The sequence below is a fragment of the Salmo salar genome, chromosome ssa11, assembly GCF_905237065.1.
Source record: "Salmo salar chromosome ssa11, Ssal_v3.1, whole genome shotgun sequence".
Classification (NCBI taxonomy): Eukaryota; Metazoa; Chordata; class Actinopteri; order Salmoniformes; family Salmonidae; genus Salmo; species Salmo salar.
The window spans coordinates 81,959,848-81,981,392 of record NC_059452.1 but is presented as its reverse complement, the minus strand read 5'-3'; the positions used below and the strand labels follow the sequence as shown (position 1 = coordinate 81,981,392).

At 42.3% G+C, this 21,545-nt stretch overlaps 1 protein-coding gene across 1 annotated transcript in view; it reads left to right on the top strand.

Moving 5' to 3' along the window:
• LOC106563268 (astrotactin-2) overlaps positions 1–21,545 on the top strand; it is a 533,795-nt gene that overhangs the window by 115,163 nt on the left and 397,087 nt on the right. Inside the window, exon 3 of the mRNA XM_014128700.2 lies at positions 2,276–2,717. Coding sequence (XP_013984175.2) covers positions 2,276–2,717 — 442 coding nt within the window. The remainder of the gene's footprint in view (positions 1–2,275; positions 2,718–21,545) is intronic.

The window sequence follows — 21,545 nt, the reverse complement described above, 5'->3', positions numbered from 1 at the left end:
CTTAGTGTTTTGTTGTTTTTATTCCACAGTTTATCCCCGGGGCAAAGCTTATTATGATGAAAATCACTGACAAGAGCTTGTCTTTATTTCAGAGCCTCTTCAGCAGAGCATGATGAGATTCAGGTTGATGTTTATTGTAATGAGTCTTGTTCTGGAGGCAGAACTGCACAATTTCCTGTTAGTTAAGCCAGCTGCAAAGTCAAAATTGGCTATATTGTAAAAATTCATGAAAACAAAAATGTACTAACTTAATGTAATGTAAAGGTTAGGTGTTAGGGTTAGCAGTATGGTAAAGGTTAGGGTTAGGCAAAAATATTATAACATTGTGGCTGTGATAGCTAGTGACCACTGCAGCGCTGCTTCCAGAACAAGATTCATGACAAAAAAACGCTAACCTGCTGATGAGAGGGGTAATACTTGTGTCAGCTGTACAACACATTGATGCTTCATTTTTGATCCACTCATCCCTATTCGTTATTGAATACATGGATATTGGCTTTCAGTATGACGATGAGAAATAGGATGCATTCATTGTGGCTCAGTGTTGATGTAGCAGCTTGGTTGCATATTCAACTCTGCCAGATGGTTTTAGCTCTCAGTCATTTGTTAATCTATTCATTTATTCTTAATTGGTTCTAAAGGATGTTGAAAAAAACGTCAGTGCTGTAAGCCGTGAGTTTGTGGGCAGATCATGCGCCATATGAGTAGGTGGTAATCTGTGAGGGAGAGAGGGAGGGACAGAGGGAGGGAGAGAAAGCTGAAAGGGGAGCAAAAGGGAGTGATGACGGGAGGGAGAGAAAGGGAGTGATGAAAAAAGAGAGCGATGGAGAGGGAGAGAGTTGAATCCTCCATCTCTTGCCTGTGGAGTGACTCCAGAGCAGCAGGGATATGTAGGGTCTTATGATGAATGAGAACCACATCTCCCTCATGGATACATCCACCACTATGAATTAACATGGCTCTTGTTTGAATGGAAGAGAGTACAACAGTATAACTACCTAATGTTACATTTTAATAGTCAGTAATGATTATTGGGCCAGATCTTTTATTTTACAGCTATGTTCACTGACCGTTGTTTTTGAAATGCCCAGGTCTTACTATTTGTATTATTTATTCTGTTTCTAATTTCACATTGCCAGTCTCAATTCCATTTCTACACCATCCTTTTAGCCTTGGGAATTTCTGAAAAGTTTGGAACAGTTTCCCTGGAGTTCTGTAAGTTTTATGAAACAGGAGCTCTCTCTTCTGTTGTTGCCGGGCGACTTTGTTTCAGAGGGGGAGTGTATTTCTCAGACGCTGCTCTCCTATTGGAGATTAATGAACACATTTGTCCAGAGGACGTTCCTCTCTTTGGAGTTGCCCATCTCTACCTAGTGTGATTTATGGCCTCCCAGCAGTGCATGAGTTATAATTTGAGAGAGGTTTGTTTTTCCTCATGAAGATGGAATTTTAAATGTTGTGATGAATAACCCTCTCTGCTCTTGTTATGTATCATACAGTAAGCACAGGGAATTGTGGGAAGAGTGTAGCGTCAAAATACGGTGACTGTGCTTTTTTGGTGTCTGGCTGCAGTAGAAGCTGGATGGCATTAGGGTGGTCACGATTTGTCTGATTCTCCATTGACCACTAGTGTAAAGATTTGTTGGTTACTCTTGGAATATGTCCGCTCTATCATTCTATACACCCTGTACACAGGACGGTATGTGTATGGATTAAGTGTGCTATTCACTCTCAGATTGGCTGCTAGAAGGTTTTTGATGTGTCTGTTATGTCATGAAATGGGACAAACCATGTAGCAATGGATGTGCCCTGCTGAATTTACATGAGCAGGCTTTGAGGGGTAGGCTATGGCTTGGAGACGAAGATCGGCTTTAGTTAGGCTAGTAACACCCTTATCACATTGGCATGTGTAATTTCTAGGGCTGTGGGATTAACTTGCTTTGTGTGTGTGTGTGTGTGTGTGTGTGTGTGTGTGTGTGTGTGTGTGTGTGTGTGTGTGTGTGTGTGTGTGTGTGTGTGCGTGTGCGTGTATGTGTCTTTGACAAGGAAAGAGGAAGAGATAGAGGAGAGAGCTCTTCTCTCCATTTCAGCGCCAAGGACAGCGCTCTATTTGTTGACTCACTGAACCAAACAGGACACCTCTGCTCTGGAGAAACTTGACCAACTTGTTCTCACTCAGACTAGATTCACTCATAATCTCTAATAGTGTCTCTCTTTTTGTGCAAATGCATGCATGTCTGTCTCACTCTCACGTCTCTCTCCCTCTTTCTTCCAGGGAGGCTTGATCGCTCTCCTCCTCCTCATCCTCCTCTTCACCCTGGTGCTGTACACTCGTCACCGCTGGTGCAAGCGCCGACGTGTCCCCCAGAAAAGCGCCAGCACCGAGGCCACCCATGAGATCCACTACATCCCCTCTGTGCTGCTGGGGCCCCAGGGCAGGGACAGCTTCCGGGGCTCCCGGCAGCTCCAGCACAGTTCTGTCATTGGCATGCCCATCCGGGAGACCCCCATCCTTGACGACTACGACTGTGATGAGGACGATCAGATGGGACACACACACACCTCCACACCCAACCAGGTCCACAACCAGCTGAGCGATGGGAAAGTCCTGGGCTTGGAGGAGTATGGGCCCAGCCAGGGGACACTGACCCACAGCCAGCACACTGACAGCCTGAGGAAGGGGGAGGACAGCCTCCAACACAGTCTGGATAAAAGAGGTGGGTACTACTGGAGTATGTTACAGTCCACCATAGTCTACAGATTAGACTATAACACAGTTGTTGAAACAGATTGAGAATATAATATATTTCTGTTCAACATTTTTATTGAAAAGCAACCACTTTTGGTGACAAATCATCTACCTATGAAATCCTTATGTATTCCCCGTCCTGTGCTCTACGTCCAAAGGAATGTATGCTACACTTCAAATATTCTACACACAACTGGTTTTGCTTAGTCGCTGTTCATATTTTATGACTCAGATAGGATTAGCTCAAAAAGTAGAAATCTACCAAAAGTATGTATGTGTTTTCCTCTGAAACACTGTCTCCGTCCTCTTGGTTAATCCCATGTTAGAAAATGGCCATTGGCCCCGTGTTTCTGTCAACCACAAATAATGACTACAAGTCAAGATGGAGAAGGTCGTTGACATTGGTCTGGCCTCTAACTAATGGGGGTGATTCGATGAGTCAAACTCATTGACCCTCGCTAATCGCAATCCAGTGTATAGTCCTGGAACTGTGTTCTATATTATGGACTCAAAGCTTTTATTTTTTTTATATAATGTGTTGAAAATTGATGTGAAAAATGGAATGTGTTATCTGAAAAAAGCCTAATAGTAGAATTTAATGAGTTGTTCTCCACAGTTAATTCTGGTTGTGGATTAAATGTGACTGCAGGTCACTGTAATAGCTGTAGATTACATCATATCCACGTTGAACCACACTGTACCCCAGGGAAGTTCAGCTTTAATAATTGAGGGGTGGCGGATTGCAGGGGTGGTTTTTCAATGTGAGCGCTATTCGTGTCATGTTAAATTATACATGGCAAAGTTTAACATCTCGTTTCCCGGGGCTACCCTCCTCTCTCTACTAGTATTTATCATTCAGCAAAAAGCAATTTAGCCAAACTCAACTTCCTGAACCCACAACACCGCTCCCGGTGAGGAGAGAGGGACCAGGACACAGCCATCCTTTCATTTCATGTGATACATTTTCTTTTGGGAAAGGAACTTTGCATTATTCATCTGTAGCTGAAAGGGTAATACTTTGGTGCTCACAGTGTTTTGTGTTGGTGGAGGGAGGCTTTCTCTGTAAAGCCAACAGCAGTAGGGCCAGATTGCTGTGCAAAAGAGAGTCAAGTGTAATGCCACTGAACACGTAATGTAATTGAAAATGTACCTGAATATTTATTTTTTCAAAACAGCAGCAGCATGTTTTTAAATGGCTTCAATGTTTGGCTTGATTGAATCATTTACAGACTGATATGAAGAATCACAGGGAAATAGTAGTTGCCTGAAGAAATCATTCCATATGCTAACATTTAAATTAAAAAGCAGCAGGTTTTCTTTCATGAAGCAGTGTTTTGAACACACTTTATTAGCTCTTGGAATGTCCTTGGTCTAGTTTAATATTTTTATATAATATCACCTCCCAGATTTTCTTTAATGATGCTCAGTATATACACTGCACAAAAAAATAAAGGGAACACTTAAAGAACACAATGTAACTCCAAGTCAATCACACTTCTGTGAAATCAAACTGTCCACTTAGGAAGCAACACTGATTGACAATACATTTCACATGCTGTTGTGCAAATGGAATAGACAACAGGTGGAAATTATAGGCAATTAGCAAGACACCCCCAATAAAGGAGTGGTTCTGCAGGTGGGGACCACAGACCACTTCTCAGTTCCTATGCTTCCTGGCTGATGTTTTGGTCACTTTTGAATGCTGGCGGTGCTTTCACTCTAGTGGTAGCATGAGACAGTGTCTACAACCCACACAAGTGGCTCAGGTAGTGCAGCTCATCCAGGATGGCACATCAATGCGAGCTGTGGCAAGAAGGTTTGCTGTGTCTGTCAGCGTAGTGTCCAGAGCATGGAGGCGCTACCAGGAGACAGGCCAGTACATCAGGAGACGTGGAGGAGGCCGTAGGAGGGCAACAACCCAGAAGCAAGACCGCTACCTCCGCCTTTGTGCAAGGAGGAGCAGGAGAAGCACTGCCAGAGCCCTGCAAAATTACCTCCAGCAGGCCACAAATGTGCATGTGTCTGCTCAAACGGTCAGAAACAGACTCCATGAGGGTGGTATGAGGGCCCGACGTCCACAGGTGGGGGTTGTGCTTACAGCCCAACACCGTGCAGGATGTTTGGCATTTGCCAGAGAACACCAAGATTGGCAAATTCACCACTGGCGCCCTGTGCTCTTCACAGATGAAAGCAGGTTCACACTGAGCATGTGACAGACGTGACAGAGTCTGGAGACGCCGTGGAGAATGTTCTGCTGCCTGCAACATCCTCCAGCATGACCGGTTTGGCGGTGGGTCAGTCATGGTGTGGGGTGGCATTTCTTTCGGGGGCCACACAGCCCTCCATGTGCTCGCCAGAGGTAGCCTGACTGCCATTAGGTACCGAGATGAGATCCTCAGACCCCTTGTGAGACCATATGCTGGTGCGGTTGGCCCTGGGTTCCTCCTAATGCAAGACAATGCTAGACCTCATGTGGCTGGAGTGTGTTAGCAGTTCCTGCAAGAGGAAGGCATTGATGCTATGGACTGGCCCGCCCATTCCCCAGACCTGAATCCAATTGAGCACATCTGGGACATCATGTCTTGCTCCATCCACCAACGCCACGTTGCACCACAGACTGTCCAGGAGTTGGCGGATGCTTTAGTCCAGGTCTGGGAGGAGATCCCTCGGGAGACCATCCGCCACCTCATCAGGAGCATGCCCAGGCGTTGTAGGGAGGTCATACAGGCATGTGGAGGCCACACACATTACTGAGCCTCATTTTGACTTGTTTTAAGGACATTACATCAAAGTTGGATCAGCCTGTAGTGTGGTTTTCCACTTTCATTTTGAGTGTGACTCCAAATCCAGACCTCCATGGGTTGATAAATTGGATTTCCATTGATTATTTTTGTGTGATTTTGTTGTAAGCACATTCAACTATGTAAAGAAAAAAGTATTTAATAAGATTATTTCTTTCATTCAGATCTAGGATGTGTTGTTTAAGTGTTCCCTTTATTTTTTTGAGCAGGATATCTCAAATTATAAACTACATAGTTTGAGCCCTGAATTCTGTTTGGCTGACAGCTGTGGTATATCAGACCGTATACCACGGGTATGACAACATATTTATTTTTACTCCACTAATTATGTTGGTATCCAGTTTAAAATAGCAATAACTCACCTTGGGGGTTTGAGATATATGGCCAATTTACCACGGCTAAGGGCTGTATCCAGGCACTCCGCGTTGCGTCGTGCATAAGAACAGCCCTTAGCCATGGTATATTGGCCATATACCACACCACCGTGTCCCTTATTGCTTAAGTAATAAAGACAATTCAAAAGGGGCCTTTGCCTTGAATAAATCATGAAGTGTATCCTCTTGGCACGGGTTCAGCTCCCGCTTGAACACATCCACCATACGGCCGGCTAGCCTGCATAAGTAATCGCCTCAATTAATTCAAAACTGGGGATATCTGCATCCTGATCTTGTGTGTGATTTATATTGTAATCTGTGGAAATCATCACATTGTTAAAATCACAAAATCTTTTTTTCTGCGTTCTCTTTTTTGCTGCATCGTATCGTCTGCTTTTAAAAACCTGTCCTTGTGCTAATCACTGGCTGTAAGGTATTATCACTGCACAGGGAAGCAGCTGCAGGACTCACGGTCCACTAACAGCAGGTTTGGGACACTGGTTTTAGTTGACATCAAAGGCTCTCCATCAGAAAAAACATACTTGTCGTCTCCTCCTGGTCATCCTGTGCATTTTAAATTAGAAGACATGCTAATTTATATATTACACCCTTTGGCTGTATACAACAGACAGTCTTACGTCTCATATTAATGTTCGGACTTGAGTGTATAATTTATATGCAGGTCCATGAGTTTTTCCTGACTAACGTGACCTTAGCAGGAAAACCACCAAACCCTAGAAATAGCCCATAACTGGGTCCTGGAGTTTTCCAAGGTCAGGTCACAAGGTCAGTAAAGAGTCCTGGCTCTAAATACTGAAACATCCTTCTCCCAACAACACAAACCTCCAGGCATTTCCAACAATCATGTATCCACCAACTCACACCTACAAAGCCATATAATTTGAATACAGAGCCGATTAACTCGCTTTACCTTTTATATGTCAGCGTGCCTCCCAAAGGTCTCCAAATACCAGGCGCTCCTTTATCTGTCTGTCTCAGCTAACAGATGACCCCATTCTCAGCCTGCTGAATGGGCCTATCTGGAGGCATTATTGAGCTTGCCTCAGAGGTTCCTGTGTGTGTCTGAGTCTTTAAGCCCGGTGTAAATTTGTCATTTGGCTATTCAGTGGGGACCTGGCGCTCTGTGCATGCGTTGGGCAGCGGCATTCCATAAATCAGGTGCCACATAATTCCAGACGCCAGGACAGCAATTACCATCAGCCCGTAGTGAGGACCACCATTCGTTCTCAATGTCCTCGTGTTGTGTCTGCTACTTACGTTACGTCACCTGCAATTAAACCAGTACGCTTGGCTACAGTGAATTAGTTGATTCATTTATTTACAGAATTAAGAAACGGAAGATCACAGTTTATTGGGTCTGTGAATTATCGTGGCATTTGTCAAAACACTTCCCAATAAATGTTTATTTTTACTTGTGTATTTACATTCCCACTTGTATTGAAGTTGTAGGCCCTAGGCAATAACCATGAAAAAGTACTGTGTGCATCCTATAATTCATCATTGAATTGTGCGTACTGAATAGGGTATCTGTCAGGTTGTATACTTTACACCAGTAAATAACCACAGGGAAAGAGCATCCTGTCCTCTATTTCCCACCCGATGTACAATCTCTCTTCTCCACAGAGTGGAATAGATTGCAAGCAGTTGTTTTCAATATAAAACGGTTTGGCAGTATGTGTTTTGTGAAATATTAGAGAGTACCGAGGGATAGCTGTGTTTCCCTGTGTCCTTTGCAGAGCAGCATTGGCCACTTGGACAGGGACTCCCTGACGAGTCAGCCACCCAGGCTCATTGGGACTGCATAAACACTGCTAATGGCAGCTTGGGTGGGTCCCTGCCTGATGTGTTCGCTGCCTGTCAAGTAAAATAACTTCTCTGGCTTGTATTATCGCTACAGGTAGTCCCTTTTGAAATGATGGCTGAAACTGTAAGGAGCGTTACACATAGTTACACAAACACTCACAATGGTACACACACAAACTTGCACACACACACATTTACACAAGTAAACAAGTTCACATGAGAGAGAGAGAGAGATAATAGAAAATACCCTGTTGCATCTCTGCCTTTATAATCAAATCTCAGATGAGTGTCATGGGGTGGCCTTGGCCTCAGATCTTATGGAAGAGCAAGGAAACAGAGGAAAAACAAAACATCTCCCAGTCTGCAGGTTTCTATTCTCATCATGATATCTTGCATGATCTTAAAATGTAGAAAAATAGGCCATGAATCATAAATTGATGTCAACAGGAGAGTTGCACTCACGTTTGACATCAATGGGGGTAGAAGGTCACACACCTCAGCACTGCTTCCTGCTATACGAAGCATCCCACACTAAAGACTCCCAAGTGGATATGTTAAGGCACCTGCCTCTTTTGCAGCTTACAGAGAAAAAAGACAATGATGATATTGAATGCTAGTATCTCCTTTAGCATATCCGACTTCAACTAATTCCTTGACTGTGTTAAAGATGCACTATGCAGAAATCTCTCCACCATTTCCTGGTTGCTAAAATTTGAATAGATCGCCTAATTTCAGTTTATGCGACTTAACAAGCAAGTATAGTGTAGAGAATCATTGTACCATCTAAACTGTTGTGAAACATATTTTACATAAGCAAAAATATTGTATTTTCATCTGTTTGAAGCTGGTGTACAAAACCCAAAATAAAAGACACAAACAATTTACTTAAGAACTGGAAGCATAGAAATATTGCACATAGAATATATCTACCGATTCTTAGACTTGCTTTCAATGAGAATGATAGATTTATAACTTACATTTCTGAACTTGGTCGGGTTGCCCAAAAAGGAACAAGGATTCCCTTTAGCATTAATACCAACCTGTGTTGTCTCTCTTATTTTTATCTTTGGTGAAAGAGAGGAGCATCCATCCATCCACCAGCTTGTATCAATCACCAGTGTCTGTCTCAGTGCTGCCTCCAGTGTCACACACTGAGCTTTCCAATTAATCCTGTCACCATGGCGATGCCAGTCATCCACCATAAGTGACAATGGCTGGCTGATTTGTGGCGTCCCCGCTGGCAGGGTTTATGCCTTTATCACCTGGCGTTCGTTTGTCATCAGTTATCAACCAGCACTGGCGTGGTGTTTACAACGATGAGGGAAATAAAAGGAGAGAAATGAAGAGCGAACAGGGGGAACACAGCCGTAAATGCACATCAACTGCTCCCTCGGATTGGCCCGGAGTGAAATGAGGCCTCATCGCCTTTATTTACGGTGAATTAATCGGTCCGTTGTCCTATTTACGGTATCGTTTAGCTGTCCTTGCAATAACAACGATTGATGTTTAATGATGTCTCTCAACATAAAAAGTGAATGCTGTCGAATCAGATGGTGTTGGAACATTTCACCTCTGGTAAGATCTAACACAATTACCCCAGATGCCATGAAGGAGATCTGGCCACGGCCAATTAATATGAAGAATGTGCTCAGTGGTCCTATACGCCACAGTGATTCCTCCTCTGTGTGTGGATATGGCCAGCGAGGTGGTGACATTTGAAAGCATGCCTGCATTAAGGCCCATTTACATGAAAGATGAAAGGCCATCTGATTCACAACTGACTCAACGGTCCTCCCTCCCCAATGCCTAAGATGACAGGGATGGAAGGGTAGGCTCGCATTATCTCCTGATTGGCTTTCTGCTAATTGAAAGAATTTAGAGATTAATTAAGGCTTCAGTTGGCGACAATGTCAGCTGTGGAAATTGTCACGGCTGCTTTGTATGCCGCTGGACTTTTTTTTGGTTACCACTGAGTTAAATGGGATGATGATTTAAAAAAAAAAAAAATTACACAAAGCATCAAAGTGTCCTTTTGATCACTGGGGTTGTCCTTTTATATCGCCATAGCTTGAAAGAAATAGTGTCATCCGCATTGAGTGGCTAACTTAAACAGATTGAAAACCATTAATTAAGCTCAGCCGAGTTTTTCTGTATGGACTTTAAGGATAGCAATGTCTTAGTTTCCTTCTCTTTTTCTTGATGTTTAAAAATGTATCTGGATCATTTCACATTGAAGACATAAATTGACCCTAGTCCTTGAGCTATCCTCATAAAAATAAGATATACTGCATGTGAGCTGGCCCCTCCATCTACCTCTTTCCCACCTTTTACACTCAAATTGTATTTTACTATTAACAACACTTTTTTCCAGACTTCCTGTCTCGACGTCAGAACTCATTACACTCTACCTGACTGTCTTTGCACTGTCTGGAACCTCTTCAAACAAGCCATCCACCCCTTTAACATTGAATGAAGCGACCCATCCTATCTTCCTCTGTTATGTATTATTCATCATGTTAAATAGCCTGTTTTTCAATTAAAGAATGGGAATTCTGTGTGCCCTTCTCTGGAAATTGGGCATTGTCTCACACCTACAGGATACACTCTATTATTGGCTGGCCCTGACCTTAGTAGAGGCCAACACATAGAAACAAGATGAATAGAACAAATCGTATTCTCTCTTGGACTTGTCTACATGGACATTCCATGGGAATTAGCACTACCATTATTGTTGATTGATGTAAATGCCTGATGCACAACATGTTGTAAAACTATGGTGCTGGGATTTTGTTAGTGCAGTCATCATGAAACATTCCATACACATTCATGCAATCTATCCATGCTATTGATTCCAAATGGCCTTCCTTTCCTTTCCAATTCAGTTTCTATGGATTGGGCCTGGGCTCTGTGGCCTTGACAGGGCTGATACTGTCAGAATACTCCACTAGGCTCCACACTAACAATACATAATATGAACCAGTAGTCTGTCTTTGGTTCCTCACAGTACCACTCAAGACTTCAGCTCTCGTTCTGGTCTAAATGATCTCATAAGTCGCTGTACTTGGCCCAGTTCATTTGATGCTCATTGAGGCTTTATAAAAGGCATGTTACACTGGAGATTGTTGCTGTTGTTATCGATCGAAATTGATGCTGTTAAGAAAGCCTCAGTGCAGTGGAACCCTGGCCCATCATATTGCAGTTGACGGAGATAGAGAAATGTATAGTATGTTTATGGGATATGTGGCTTTCAATTGCAAAGAGGAATGCATTAAAGTGAACCTTTTTGTCATTTATCATCCTGGTTTTCACACAAACACATACGCAACAAGCTACTTTTCACACTCTCTCACACACACACAAACATACTGAACTTACACTTTTTGTCAGTATTGGTGTGTTTTTAGGTTGCAGTCATTTTGAAGAGTAGATTGCATACTAATGCTGAGAGCCATGTTTTGTGTGTGTGTACGCACGTATACTCCCATAAGTAAATTAACAAAATAAAAGCCCACCACAGTTAATTGTCCTTGAGTAAGTTCAGTAGAGTTAGAGAGATTCCCCGAGGAAGCAACAGTAAAGTAGGGAAAGTCTCTATTGTAATGAGCTCCCAGCCATTTGTCAAAGTGAAGGTTGACAACCCTGATTAGATATGAATCAAAGCGTTGCCCTGAGCTGCCTGAGAGTTGCCAAGTTTGGCAGCCATTTTTCTCTACTGATGTCACATAGGGGTGGTACTGTTGGCTCACTTGCACTCATAGAAGTTAATGGGAGGACCCTCATGCACGATAATGCCAAACGATTAGGAGATGTTATTGAGATGATGATGATGGTGGTGATGATGATGGTTATGGTGTGTGGGAGAACACCTCTTCTGCCGTAAATTAAAGGAAAATGAGGACATTAGAAGAAGAACAGTGGGGGCTGGTGACTTGAAAAACTGAGGAGGATGAGAGACCCACGGCAAAGGTGTGGACCACACGGAGACGACAAAGCGTTTCAAAAATTGTCTAAGACTAATTTTATTTCAACTTAAAACATTTAATATAGACATTTATAGTACAATATTATGGGGAATGGGAATGAGAGGGATACTTTCAGTGTTGGTAAAGGATCACAGCAGTGATTGAATGAGGGTATGAGGCATGAGTTGAGGTATTCAGAGGCATCAGTGCAAGACTGTCTTGTCATGGATGGATGGTGTTGGGGAAGAGTTCAACTCGTCGACTGAGGGCAGGATAGGATTTGACTGGGAAGACAGAAAACAATAACACAACATACTACACAGTTAGACAAAAGAGCTAAGTGTGAGTTAGTCCAAGCATCGACTAAAATCATTGATGTGTAATAATGTGTTTGTGTTACAGTATAGTAGTAGTAGTTTGTGATTGACTCTACATACAGTATTGAGAGAAAATTGATAGGGGTACTCACAGTGCTTGAAGAGGAAAACGTTCAATGTGCCAGTGGATGAATGGGCACATGAGACGTGGCTTCAGTTCATGTCAGGAGAAAATTGACAATGGTAGTGGAGTGGAGTGGTCATCACCTCTTAATCAGGGAACAGCAGGGGACTAAGCTTTACATTCAAATATCAGATACATTCCTTTACAGCAGTGCCATCATAGATTTGGGTTTGGGATGAATCAGTTGTAAGAAGGTTTTATATGAGCTATGATGGGACCAGTTTTTCCTAATCAGGTCACATGGTCTTAAACTCCTGGAAAAAACTCCTGGGCTTGGGGAAGATGAAAAACCTGTCAATCTGCAGCAACCTTATACTTGTTCATATGAATTATATTTAGACTAAACTAACAGGGGGGTTTCCTCACAGAGACAACAACTGATAGACAATATAACTCACACGATTGAGGTTGCTTTATTTATTTATTTATTTATTGTATCATGAAGACCTATGCAACTGTAGGCCTACATTTTTTTTAAAACTCACAGTCTGTCATCACGCTTATGTTGATTGATTAATTCCAGTTAATCCTTTTTAATTGGCAAGGTTGGCAGCCTTGCCAGCCCAAGTTTGATTATAAACCAAATGTGATCACATTCACATTCACATTACCAATTTGTTTAACCTGACCAGATGGACAGGGATGCATAGGCTGTATGCAGGTGCTATTATTAGTAGCCTACCGTTGATCAGACTGAACATTTGTCTCGTTTTCTTACAATACAGCAGATTTCTAATGTTTTTGTGTAGCTTAGGCTCCTGCAACTTTTATGTAATGAGGTATTGGTCATGTCTGTCCGGAGTGATTATGTCTTATCACCTTTGCTAAATAGATACCGGAGGAAAGTGAAAAGCCTACTTGAGCGTGCACGAAAAAATGTGCTGCGTCAACCTCTCTTTCTAATCTCACTTTTAATGGATGATGCGTTGGAAGTTATCAAATTATTCTGAATAGATTTCGACATCCCAGAAGAGACAGTAGAAACTTCCATATGCTCAGCAAGTAAAGCATCCTAATGTGCAATTACCTCTGCAAGCTCCTTGTAGTTGCCCTTGTTAGCTGAACTTTCCCTTTCATTTTGCCCCTAAGTAAAAGCCAACTCTTTCCGATAAGCTGCTTGTGACCCTGTTTCTTCTTACCGTCTCGTGTTGCGCAGTTTGAATAGGCAGATGTTAGTCCATCACATGATTAATGCAACTTTTTCCAAGAAGCTTGAATCTGATGTAGGCAATGAGCAGGGTTCCTTAACAAAAAATCTACTACATTGTTGTTAGCAATAGCTAGCCATTCTGATGGAGAAAACTGCACACTGGTAGCTAGCTAAAGTTAGCAAGGCAAAAATAAACTCCACACAACAATAAAGTCCTAAAACCAAGAAAACAATATTATATAATCTACCTCCTCTGTCTCCTGTAGTTTGAAGAAGCTAATTTGAATAATATACAAAAAATACTCAACTATCACTCTTCTCAACACATAGAACTCTCATAATACTCTCATAATGTGGCACAACCTCAATACATCACACTAGGTTTGTTCTCTGATCATAATCCTATGATTGAATGAACACCATGTCAGTTCACATTGCATAAGCTTTGATTTGTATTTGTATTTATTATGGATCACCATTAGTTGCTGCTTTGCAGCAGCTACTCTTCCTGGGGTCCAGCAAAATTAAGGCAGTTTATACAATTTTAAAAACATTACAATACATTCACAGATTTCACAACACACTGTGTGCCCTCAGGCCCCTACTCCACCACTACCACATATCTAGAGTACTAAATCCATGTGTGTGTATAGTGCATATCTTATCGCGTGTGTGTGTATACATGTGTCTGTGCCTATGTTTGTGTTGCTTCACAGTCCCGGCTGTTCCATAAGGTGTTTTTAATCTGTTTTTTAAATCTAATTTTACTGCTTGCATCAGTTACTTGATGTGGAATAGAGTTCCATGTAGTCATGGCTCTATGTAGTACTGTGCGCCTCCCATAGTCTGTTCTGGACTGTGAAGAGACCTCTTGTGGCATGTCTTGTGGGGTATGCACTGGTGTCCGAGGTGTGTGCCAGCAGTTCAGACAGACAGCTCGGTGCATTCAACATGTCAATACCTTTCATAAATACAAGTAGTGATGAAGTCAATCTCTCCTCCACTTTGAGCCAGGAGAGATTGACATGCATATTATTAATATTAGCTCTCAGTGTACATCCAAGGGTCTGCCGTGCTGCCCTGTTCTGAGCCAACTGCAATTTCATAAGTCCCTTGTTGTGGCACATGACCACACGGCTGAACAGTAGTCAAGGTGCTACAAAACTAGGGCCTGTAGGACCTGCCTTGTTGATAGTGTTGTTAAGGCAGAGCAGCGCTTTATTATGGACATACTTCTCCCGATCTTAGCTACTTTCGTATCAGTATGTTTTGACCATGACAGTTTACAGTCCAGGGTTAGTCCAAGCAATTTAGTCATCTCAATTTCCACATTATTTATTACAAGATTTAGTTGAGATTTAGGGTTTATTTCTAAAACAATGCTTTTAGTTTTAGAAATATTTAGGGCTAACTTATTCCTTGCCACCCACTCTGAAACTAACTGCAAGTCTTTAAGTGTCGCAGTCATTTCAGTCGCTGAAATAGCTGACGTGTATAGTGTTGTGTCATCTGCATACATAGACACTCTGGCTTTACTCAAAGTCAATGGCATGTCGTTAGTAAAGATTGAAAAAGCAGGGGCCTAAATATCTACCCTGGGGAATTCCTGAATCTACCTGGATTATGTTTGAGAGGCTTCCATTAAAGAACACCCTCTGTGTTCTGTTAGACAATAAACTCTTTATCCACATTATAGCAGGGGGTGTAAAGCCATAACAAATATGTTTTTCCAGGAGCAGACTATGATCAATAATGTCAAAAGCTGCACTGAAGTCTAACTAGACAGCCCCCACAATCATTGCATCATCAATTTCTCTCAGCCAATCATCAGTCAATTGTGTAAGTTATGTGCTTGTTGAGTGTCTTTCCCTATAAGTGTGCTGAAAGTATGTGGTCAATTTGTTACTGTGAAATAGCATTGTATCTGGTCAAACACAATTTTTTCCAGAAGTTTACTAAGAGTTGGTAACAGGTTGATTGGTCGGCTATTTGAGCCAGTAAAGGGGGCTTTACTATTCTTGGGTAGCGGAATGACTTTAGCTTCCCTCCAGGCCTGAGGGCACACACTTTCTAGTAGGTTTAAATTGAAGATGTGGCAAATAGGTGTGGCAAAGTCGTCTGCTATTATCCTCAGTCATTTTCATAAATGTCTCAAGTGCAGCGTCTGGTTGCTCCTCATTACACACCACAGACTAGCAAATATTCTTTACATCATTAACATATGAATCACTACAAAACGTATTGTATGACCTCTTATAAACTATATTAGGCCCAGCCTTTGGAACTTTGGTTTTCCTAGATATGGCTATTATATTGTGATCACTACATCCTATGGATTTGGATACTGGTTTAAAGCAAATATCTGCAGCATTAGTAAAGATGTGATCAATACATGTTGATGATTTAATTCCTATGCTGTCTGTAACTACCCTGGTAGGTTGACTGACAACCTGAACCAGGTTGCAGGCACTGGTTACTTTTTGACGTTTTTTCTTGAGTGGGCAGCTTGATGAGAGCCAGTCAATGTTTAAATCAACCAGAAAATATACTTCTCTGTTGATATTTCACACATATTATCCAGATACTGACTGTTAGCACTTGGTGGTCTATAGCAGCTTCCCACAAGAATAGGCTTTAGGTGAGGCAGATGAACCTGTAGCCATATTACTTCAACAGTATTTAACATTATATTGTCTCTAAGTTTTACAGGAATGTGGTTCTGAATATAGACCGCAACACCGCCCCTGTTGGCATTTCTGTATTTTCGGTAGATGCTATAACCATGAATTGCTACCACTGTATCATCAAAGGTATTATCTAAGTGAGTTTCAGAGATAGTCAGAATATGAATGTCATCTATTCCAAGCAAGTTATTGACTTCATGGACCTTGTTTCTCAGGCTGCATATGTTAATATGAGCTATTTTTCACACTTTTCTGGGTTGCTTGATTCATTTTAGTGCTTTACTGGGAAGCTTATCAGAAGTAGACTTGCTCATGTTATTTATATTGGAGCTGATAGCACAGGGTGAGCTGCACAAAGTGATCTTCCTACTAGGGCACCGCCTCAGTGTTAACAGTGTAACTCTGGTTCATAGGCTCATGATTACAGCATACAATAGCTGTAGGATAAACAGAGATATTCGGTGCAATTAGGGACACAAATTAAGTTGTGTCAAAGTTACTTACATTGTGTTTGCCAATGCCCCTAGGATCATGTACATTTGATGCAGCATTATGACGACTCATTGTCACAATGGTAAGGATTAACTAAGCTGGTCTTGGATCATTGAAAAGTCAAGATGAGGAGCCAAGATGATTTGGATGGACCGTCATTCCTGTAGAGTCTCATCTGTTTCCAGAAGGTGTCAGTTATCTTTAAAAGTGAGTCCAGCAAAGCTACAGTAATCTTTCAGCCAGATATGTAATGCCAGCAGTCTGCTGAATCTTTCACACCTGCGGCCCAACGATGGTACTGGACCTGAAAGTATTGTCCGTTTTTTGGAGTCATTTAATGCTAAAATCAGTTCTTTAAAATACATTTTCAAATGTTCCTAGCTAGCCCTCCTGATGTTGTTTGACCCCACATGGACTACGACAGTGTCAGCTCCCGGCATCTGTCGTAGAACAGTCAGAAGCAGCCTTGTGATGTCCTGTACTCAATGTAGCCAGGGGAGGATGGGGAATAGCTGTCCTCTGGCTACCAGCTACACCATGGTCCTAGCCTATAGTGTGTTGTTGAGACTACTGTACTGTAGATCTTCATTGCAAATCAGTGTGTTTTAATCAGGTATTTGATGATGTGAATATATTTAGTATAGTTTTATCACGTTTCATTATTTTTATGGAAAATTCACTGAGCAGGATGGTCCTCCCCTTCCTCCTCTGAGGAGCCTCCACTGAAGCAGAAGTATAGGTTGTGTCAAAGTAGCAGCTACATTTCAATGTAGTGGTATAGGTTTTACTGAATATAATCAACATAATGTAGCGTGGAGCAAAATATCACACTTACCAACCCACACATTTAACATTAATGGGCACCTCACGGATCATGATATATGATATCTGTGTTGTTTTAAAGGCATGTTGATATTTCTCTCTCAACTGTTGAGTGTCTAACTGCAGGTCAAGAGCACAGACAGGTCCTAGTATGAAACATCACACCTCAGCATCCTCAGAGGACTCAACTACAGCACAGCACAGTGAGCAACTGCAACACAGGGGGGTGGGGGGGCACAAAATGGACGTTTCACTGACTCCACATGCCCTAATCTGGTCTACTCCATTTAGCAATATTATACATGATGAGCTTTTTCCTAAAGGTATTAATCCTATGACAGCAGATCAATCATTTCCTCTCTCGTTGTATCTTAAAGACAGAGAATATTGGTTTTACAGCTATGCAAATTCACAGTGGCTGATGTATCCATGAGGGAGATGTGCTTTTTATTCATTTTAAGACCCTAACAATCCCTGCTTCTTTAGTCTGGAGTCACTCCACAGGGAGGAGAAAGTCTGGGAGCCTGAGGATTCAACTCAGAATGAGACTTGTTGTAGATAAGCTATTGCATTTCTGTCTAGCATTAGTTCTGTTCAAAAAACTCTTATACAGCTGCATTTCAACAACAAAAATCCAGAGGAAGCAATTGAGAATCTTTCTAATCAAATTATAGAGCTTCCTCAATTGTAGCACTTCAAATACCTGTAAACACATAAACACAACGCTAAAATAAACCTCCAATCTTATAGAATCAAGGATGTTAACAAACACATCTTTTTTTGCTGGCTTCAGCTATTGATTTTGTTTCAAGTAGTGATGGTTGTTTTGGTGGAAGATACAGTGACAACATGCCAATAGCCTAGTGATTTTCTGTTGTTGTATAGAGTGGTCGAGGAGAGCGCCTGAAGCTGCTGCTTTTACTCCGCCAACCCATTCACTCAATATGCAATTGAGGAAAAAGCATTATATTTTATGGCACATTCCATTAACTGAATTATCTCAGAGTGTGATGAATTGGCACACTGTAATAATTACATTTACATAATGTCTTTCCTGGTTCATTTCCGCCCTTACATGTGCTAGTAATTACTGAGTATCACTGTTGCAGGACCCGGTGATATTTCTCCACAGTTGCCTTCTACAGTAAGTTATTGTTTATGAAGCTGAGGGAACTCGGGATGCTTCACAACTCACAGTGACTCAGTGTAAACTTGTCATTAATTTGAATTATGGTTCCTGCCATGTGATGCTGCAAGCATGTCATCCATATTAGGAACACCCTAAATTATGTCTGGCTGTAGGAGTTTCTAAAATGGATACCGTATGTCAGGCTTCAGTCAGGCACTCCAATATCAAATGTAATCCTGAGCTCCCAGGAAAGCGGTGAGTTACAATATATTTTTTTGACATGTTTCTGGGTTGGGCACTGAAACTCCATTACATCTGTCCCACGAGGAGGCAGTCAGCCTGGTCAATATGTTTTAGCTGTCTGTGACAATATGGTCTGACTATGATCCGCATCCTCCGGGCAAGACCAGGGAAGAACGTAGCAGGTTAGGATAATTAACGTGGCAAGTTAGGAGAACTAAATCAAATCAAATTTTATTTGTCACATGCACATATTTAGCATGTGTTATTGCGGGTGTAATGATATGCTTATGTTCCTTGCTCCAACAGTGCAGAAGTATCTAACAATTCACAACAATACACAAATCTAAAAGTAAAAGAATGTAATTAAGAAATATAGAAATATTAGGATGAGCAATGTCGGAGTGGCATTGACTAAAATACAGTAGAATATAATACAGTATATACAGTTGAAGTCAGAAGTTTACATACACCTTAGCCAAATATACTGCTCAAAAAAATAAAGGGAACACTTATACAACACATCTGAATGAAAGAAAAATTCTTATTAAATACTTTTTTCTTTACATAGTTGAATGTGCTGACAACAAAATCACACAAAAATAATCAATGGAAATCCAATTTATCAACCCATGGAGGTCTGGATTTGGAGTCACACTCAAAATTAAAGTGGAAAACCACACTACAGGCTGATCCAACTTTGATGTAATGTCCTTAAAACAAGTCAAAATGAGGCTCAGTAATGTGTGTGGCCTCCACGTGCCTGTATGACCTCCCTACAACGCCTGGGCATGCTCCTGATGAGGTGGCGGATGGTCTCCTGAGGGATCTCCTCCCAGACCTGGACTAAAGCATCCGCCAACTCCTGGACAGTCTGTGGTGCAATGTGGCGTTGGTAGATGGAGCGAGACATGATGTCCCAGATGTGCTCAATTGGATTCAGGTCTGGGGAACGGGCGGACCAGTCCATAGCATCAATGCCTTCCTCTTGCAGGAACTGCTGACACACTCCAGCCACATGAGGTCTAGCATTGTCTTGCATTAGGAGGAACCCAGGGCCAACCGCACCAGCATATGGTCTCACAAGGGGTCTGAGGATCTCATCTCGGTACCTAATGACAGTCAGGCTAGCTCTGGCGAGCACATGGAGAGCTGTGCAGCCCCCCAAAGAAATGCCACCCCACACCATGACTGACCCACCACCAAACCGGTCATGCTGGAGGATGTTGCAGGCAGCAGAACGTTCTCCACGGCGTCTCCAGACTCTGTCACGTCTGTCACGTGCTCAGTGTGAACCTGCTTTCATCTGTGAAGAGCACAGGGCGCCAGTGGCGAATTTGCCAATCTTGGTGTTCTCTGGCAAATGCCAAACGTCCTGCATGGTGTTGGGCTGTAAGCACAACCCCCACCTGTGGACGTCGGGCCCTCATACCACCCTCATGGAGTCTGTTTCTGACCGTTTGAGCAGACACATGCACATTTGTGGCCTGCTGGAGGTAATTTTGCAGGGCTCTGGCAGTGCTCTTCCTGCTCCTCCTTGCACAAAGGCAGAGGTAGCGGTCCTGCTGCTGGGTTGTTGCCCTCCTACGGCCTCCTCCACATCTCCTGATGTACTGGCCTGTCTCCTGGTAGCGCCTCCATGCTCTGGACACTACGCTGACAGACACAGCAAAACTTCTTGCCACAGCTCGCATTGATGTGCCATCCTGGATGAGCTGCACTACCTGAGCCACTTGTGTGGGTTGTAGACTCCGTCTCATGCTACCACTAGAGTGAAAGCACCGCCAGCATTCAAAAGTGACCAAAACATCAGCCAGGAAGCATAGGAACTGAGAAGTGGTCTGTGGTCCCCACCTGCAGAACCACTCCTTTATTGGGGGTGTCTTGCTAATTGCCTATAATTTCCACCTGTTGTCTATTCCATTTGCACAACAGCATGTGAAATGTATTGTCAATCAGTGTTGCTTCCTAAGTGGACAGTTTGATTTCACAGAAGTGTGATTGACTTGGAGTTACATTGTGTTGTTTAAGTGTTCCCTTTATTTTTTTGAGCAGTGTACATTTAAACTCAGTTTTTCACAATTCTTGACATTTAATCCTAGTAAAAATTCCCTGTCTTAGGTCAGTTAGGATCATCACTTTATTTTAAGGATATGAAATGTCAGAATAATAGAAGAGAGAATGATTTATTTCAGCTTTTATTTCTTTCATCACATTCCCAGTGGGTCAGAAGTTTACATACACTCAATTAGTATTTGGTAGCATTGCCTTTAAATTGTTTAACTTGGGTCAAACGTTTCGGGTAGCCTTCCACAAGCTTCCCACAATAAGTTGGGTGAATTTTGGCTCATTCCTCCTGACAGAGCTGGTGTAACTGAGTCAGGTTTGTAGGCCTCCTTGCTCGCACACACTTTTTCTGTCACACTGGTCGTGGAATGGAGACCAAGACGCAGCATGTATAGTGCTGATTCTGTTTCTTTAATGAATACACTTAGACAACAAAATGACCAACAACAGTCCCGTCAGGTACTCTAGACTAAACGGAAACAACCACCCACAAAACCCCATGAAAAACAGGCTGCCTAAGTATGGCTTCCAATCAGAGACAATGATAGACAGCTGCCTCTGATTGGGAACCATACCTGGCCACAACATAGAAAATGACAACATAGAATGAAACTCTAGACAACCCACATAGAAAACAGAAAACCCAAAACACATAGACGAAACACCCCCCTGTCACGCCCTGACCAATCTACTAGGGAAAAATGACCTCATACCAGGGTCAGGACGTGACATTTTCAGTTCTGCCAACAA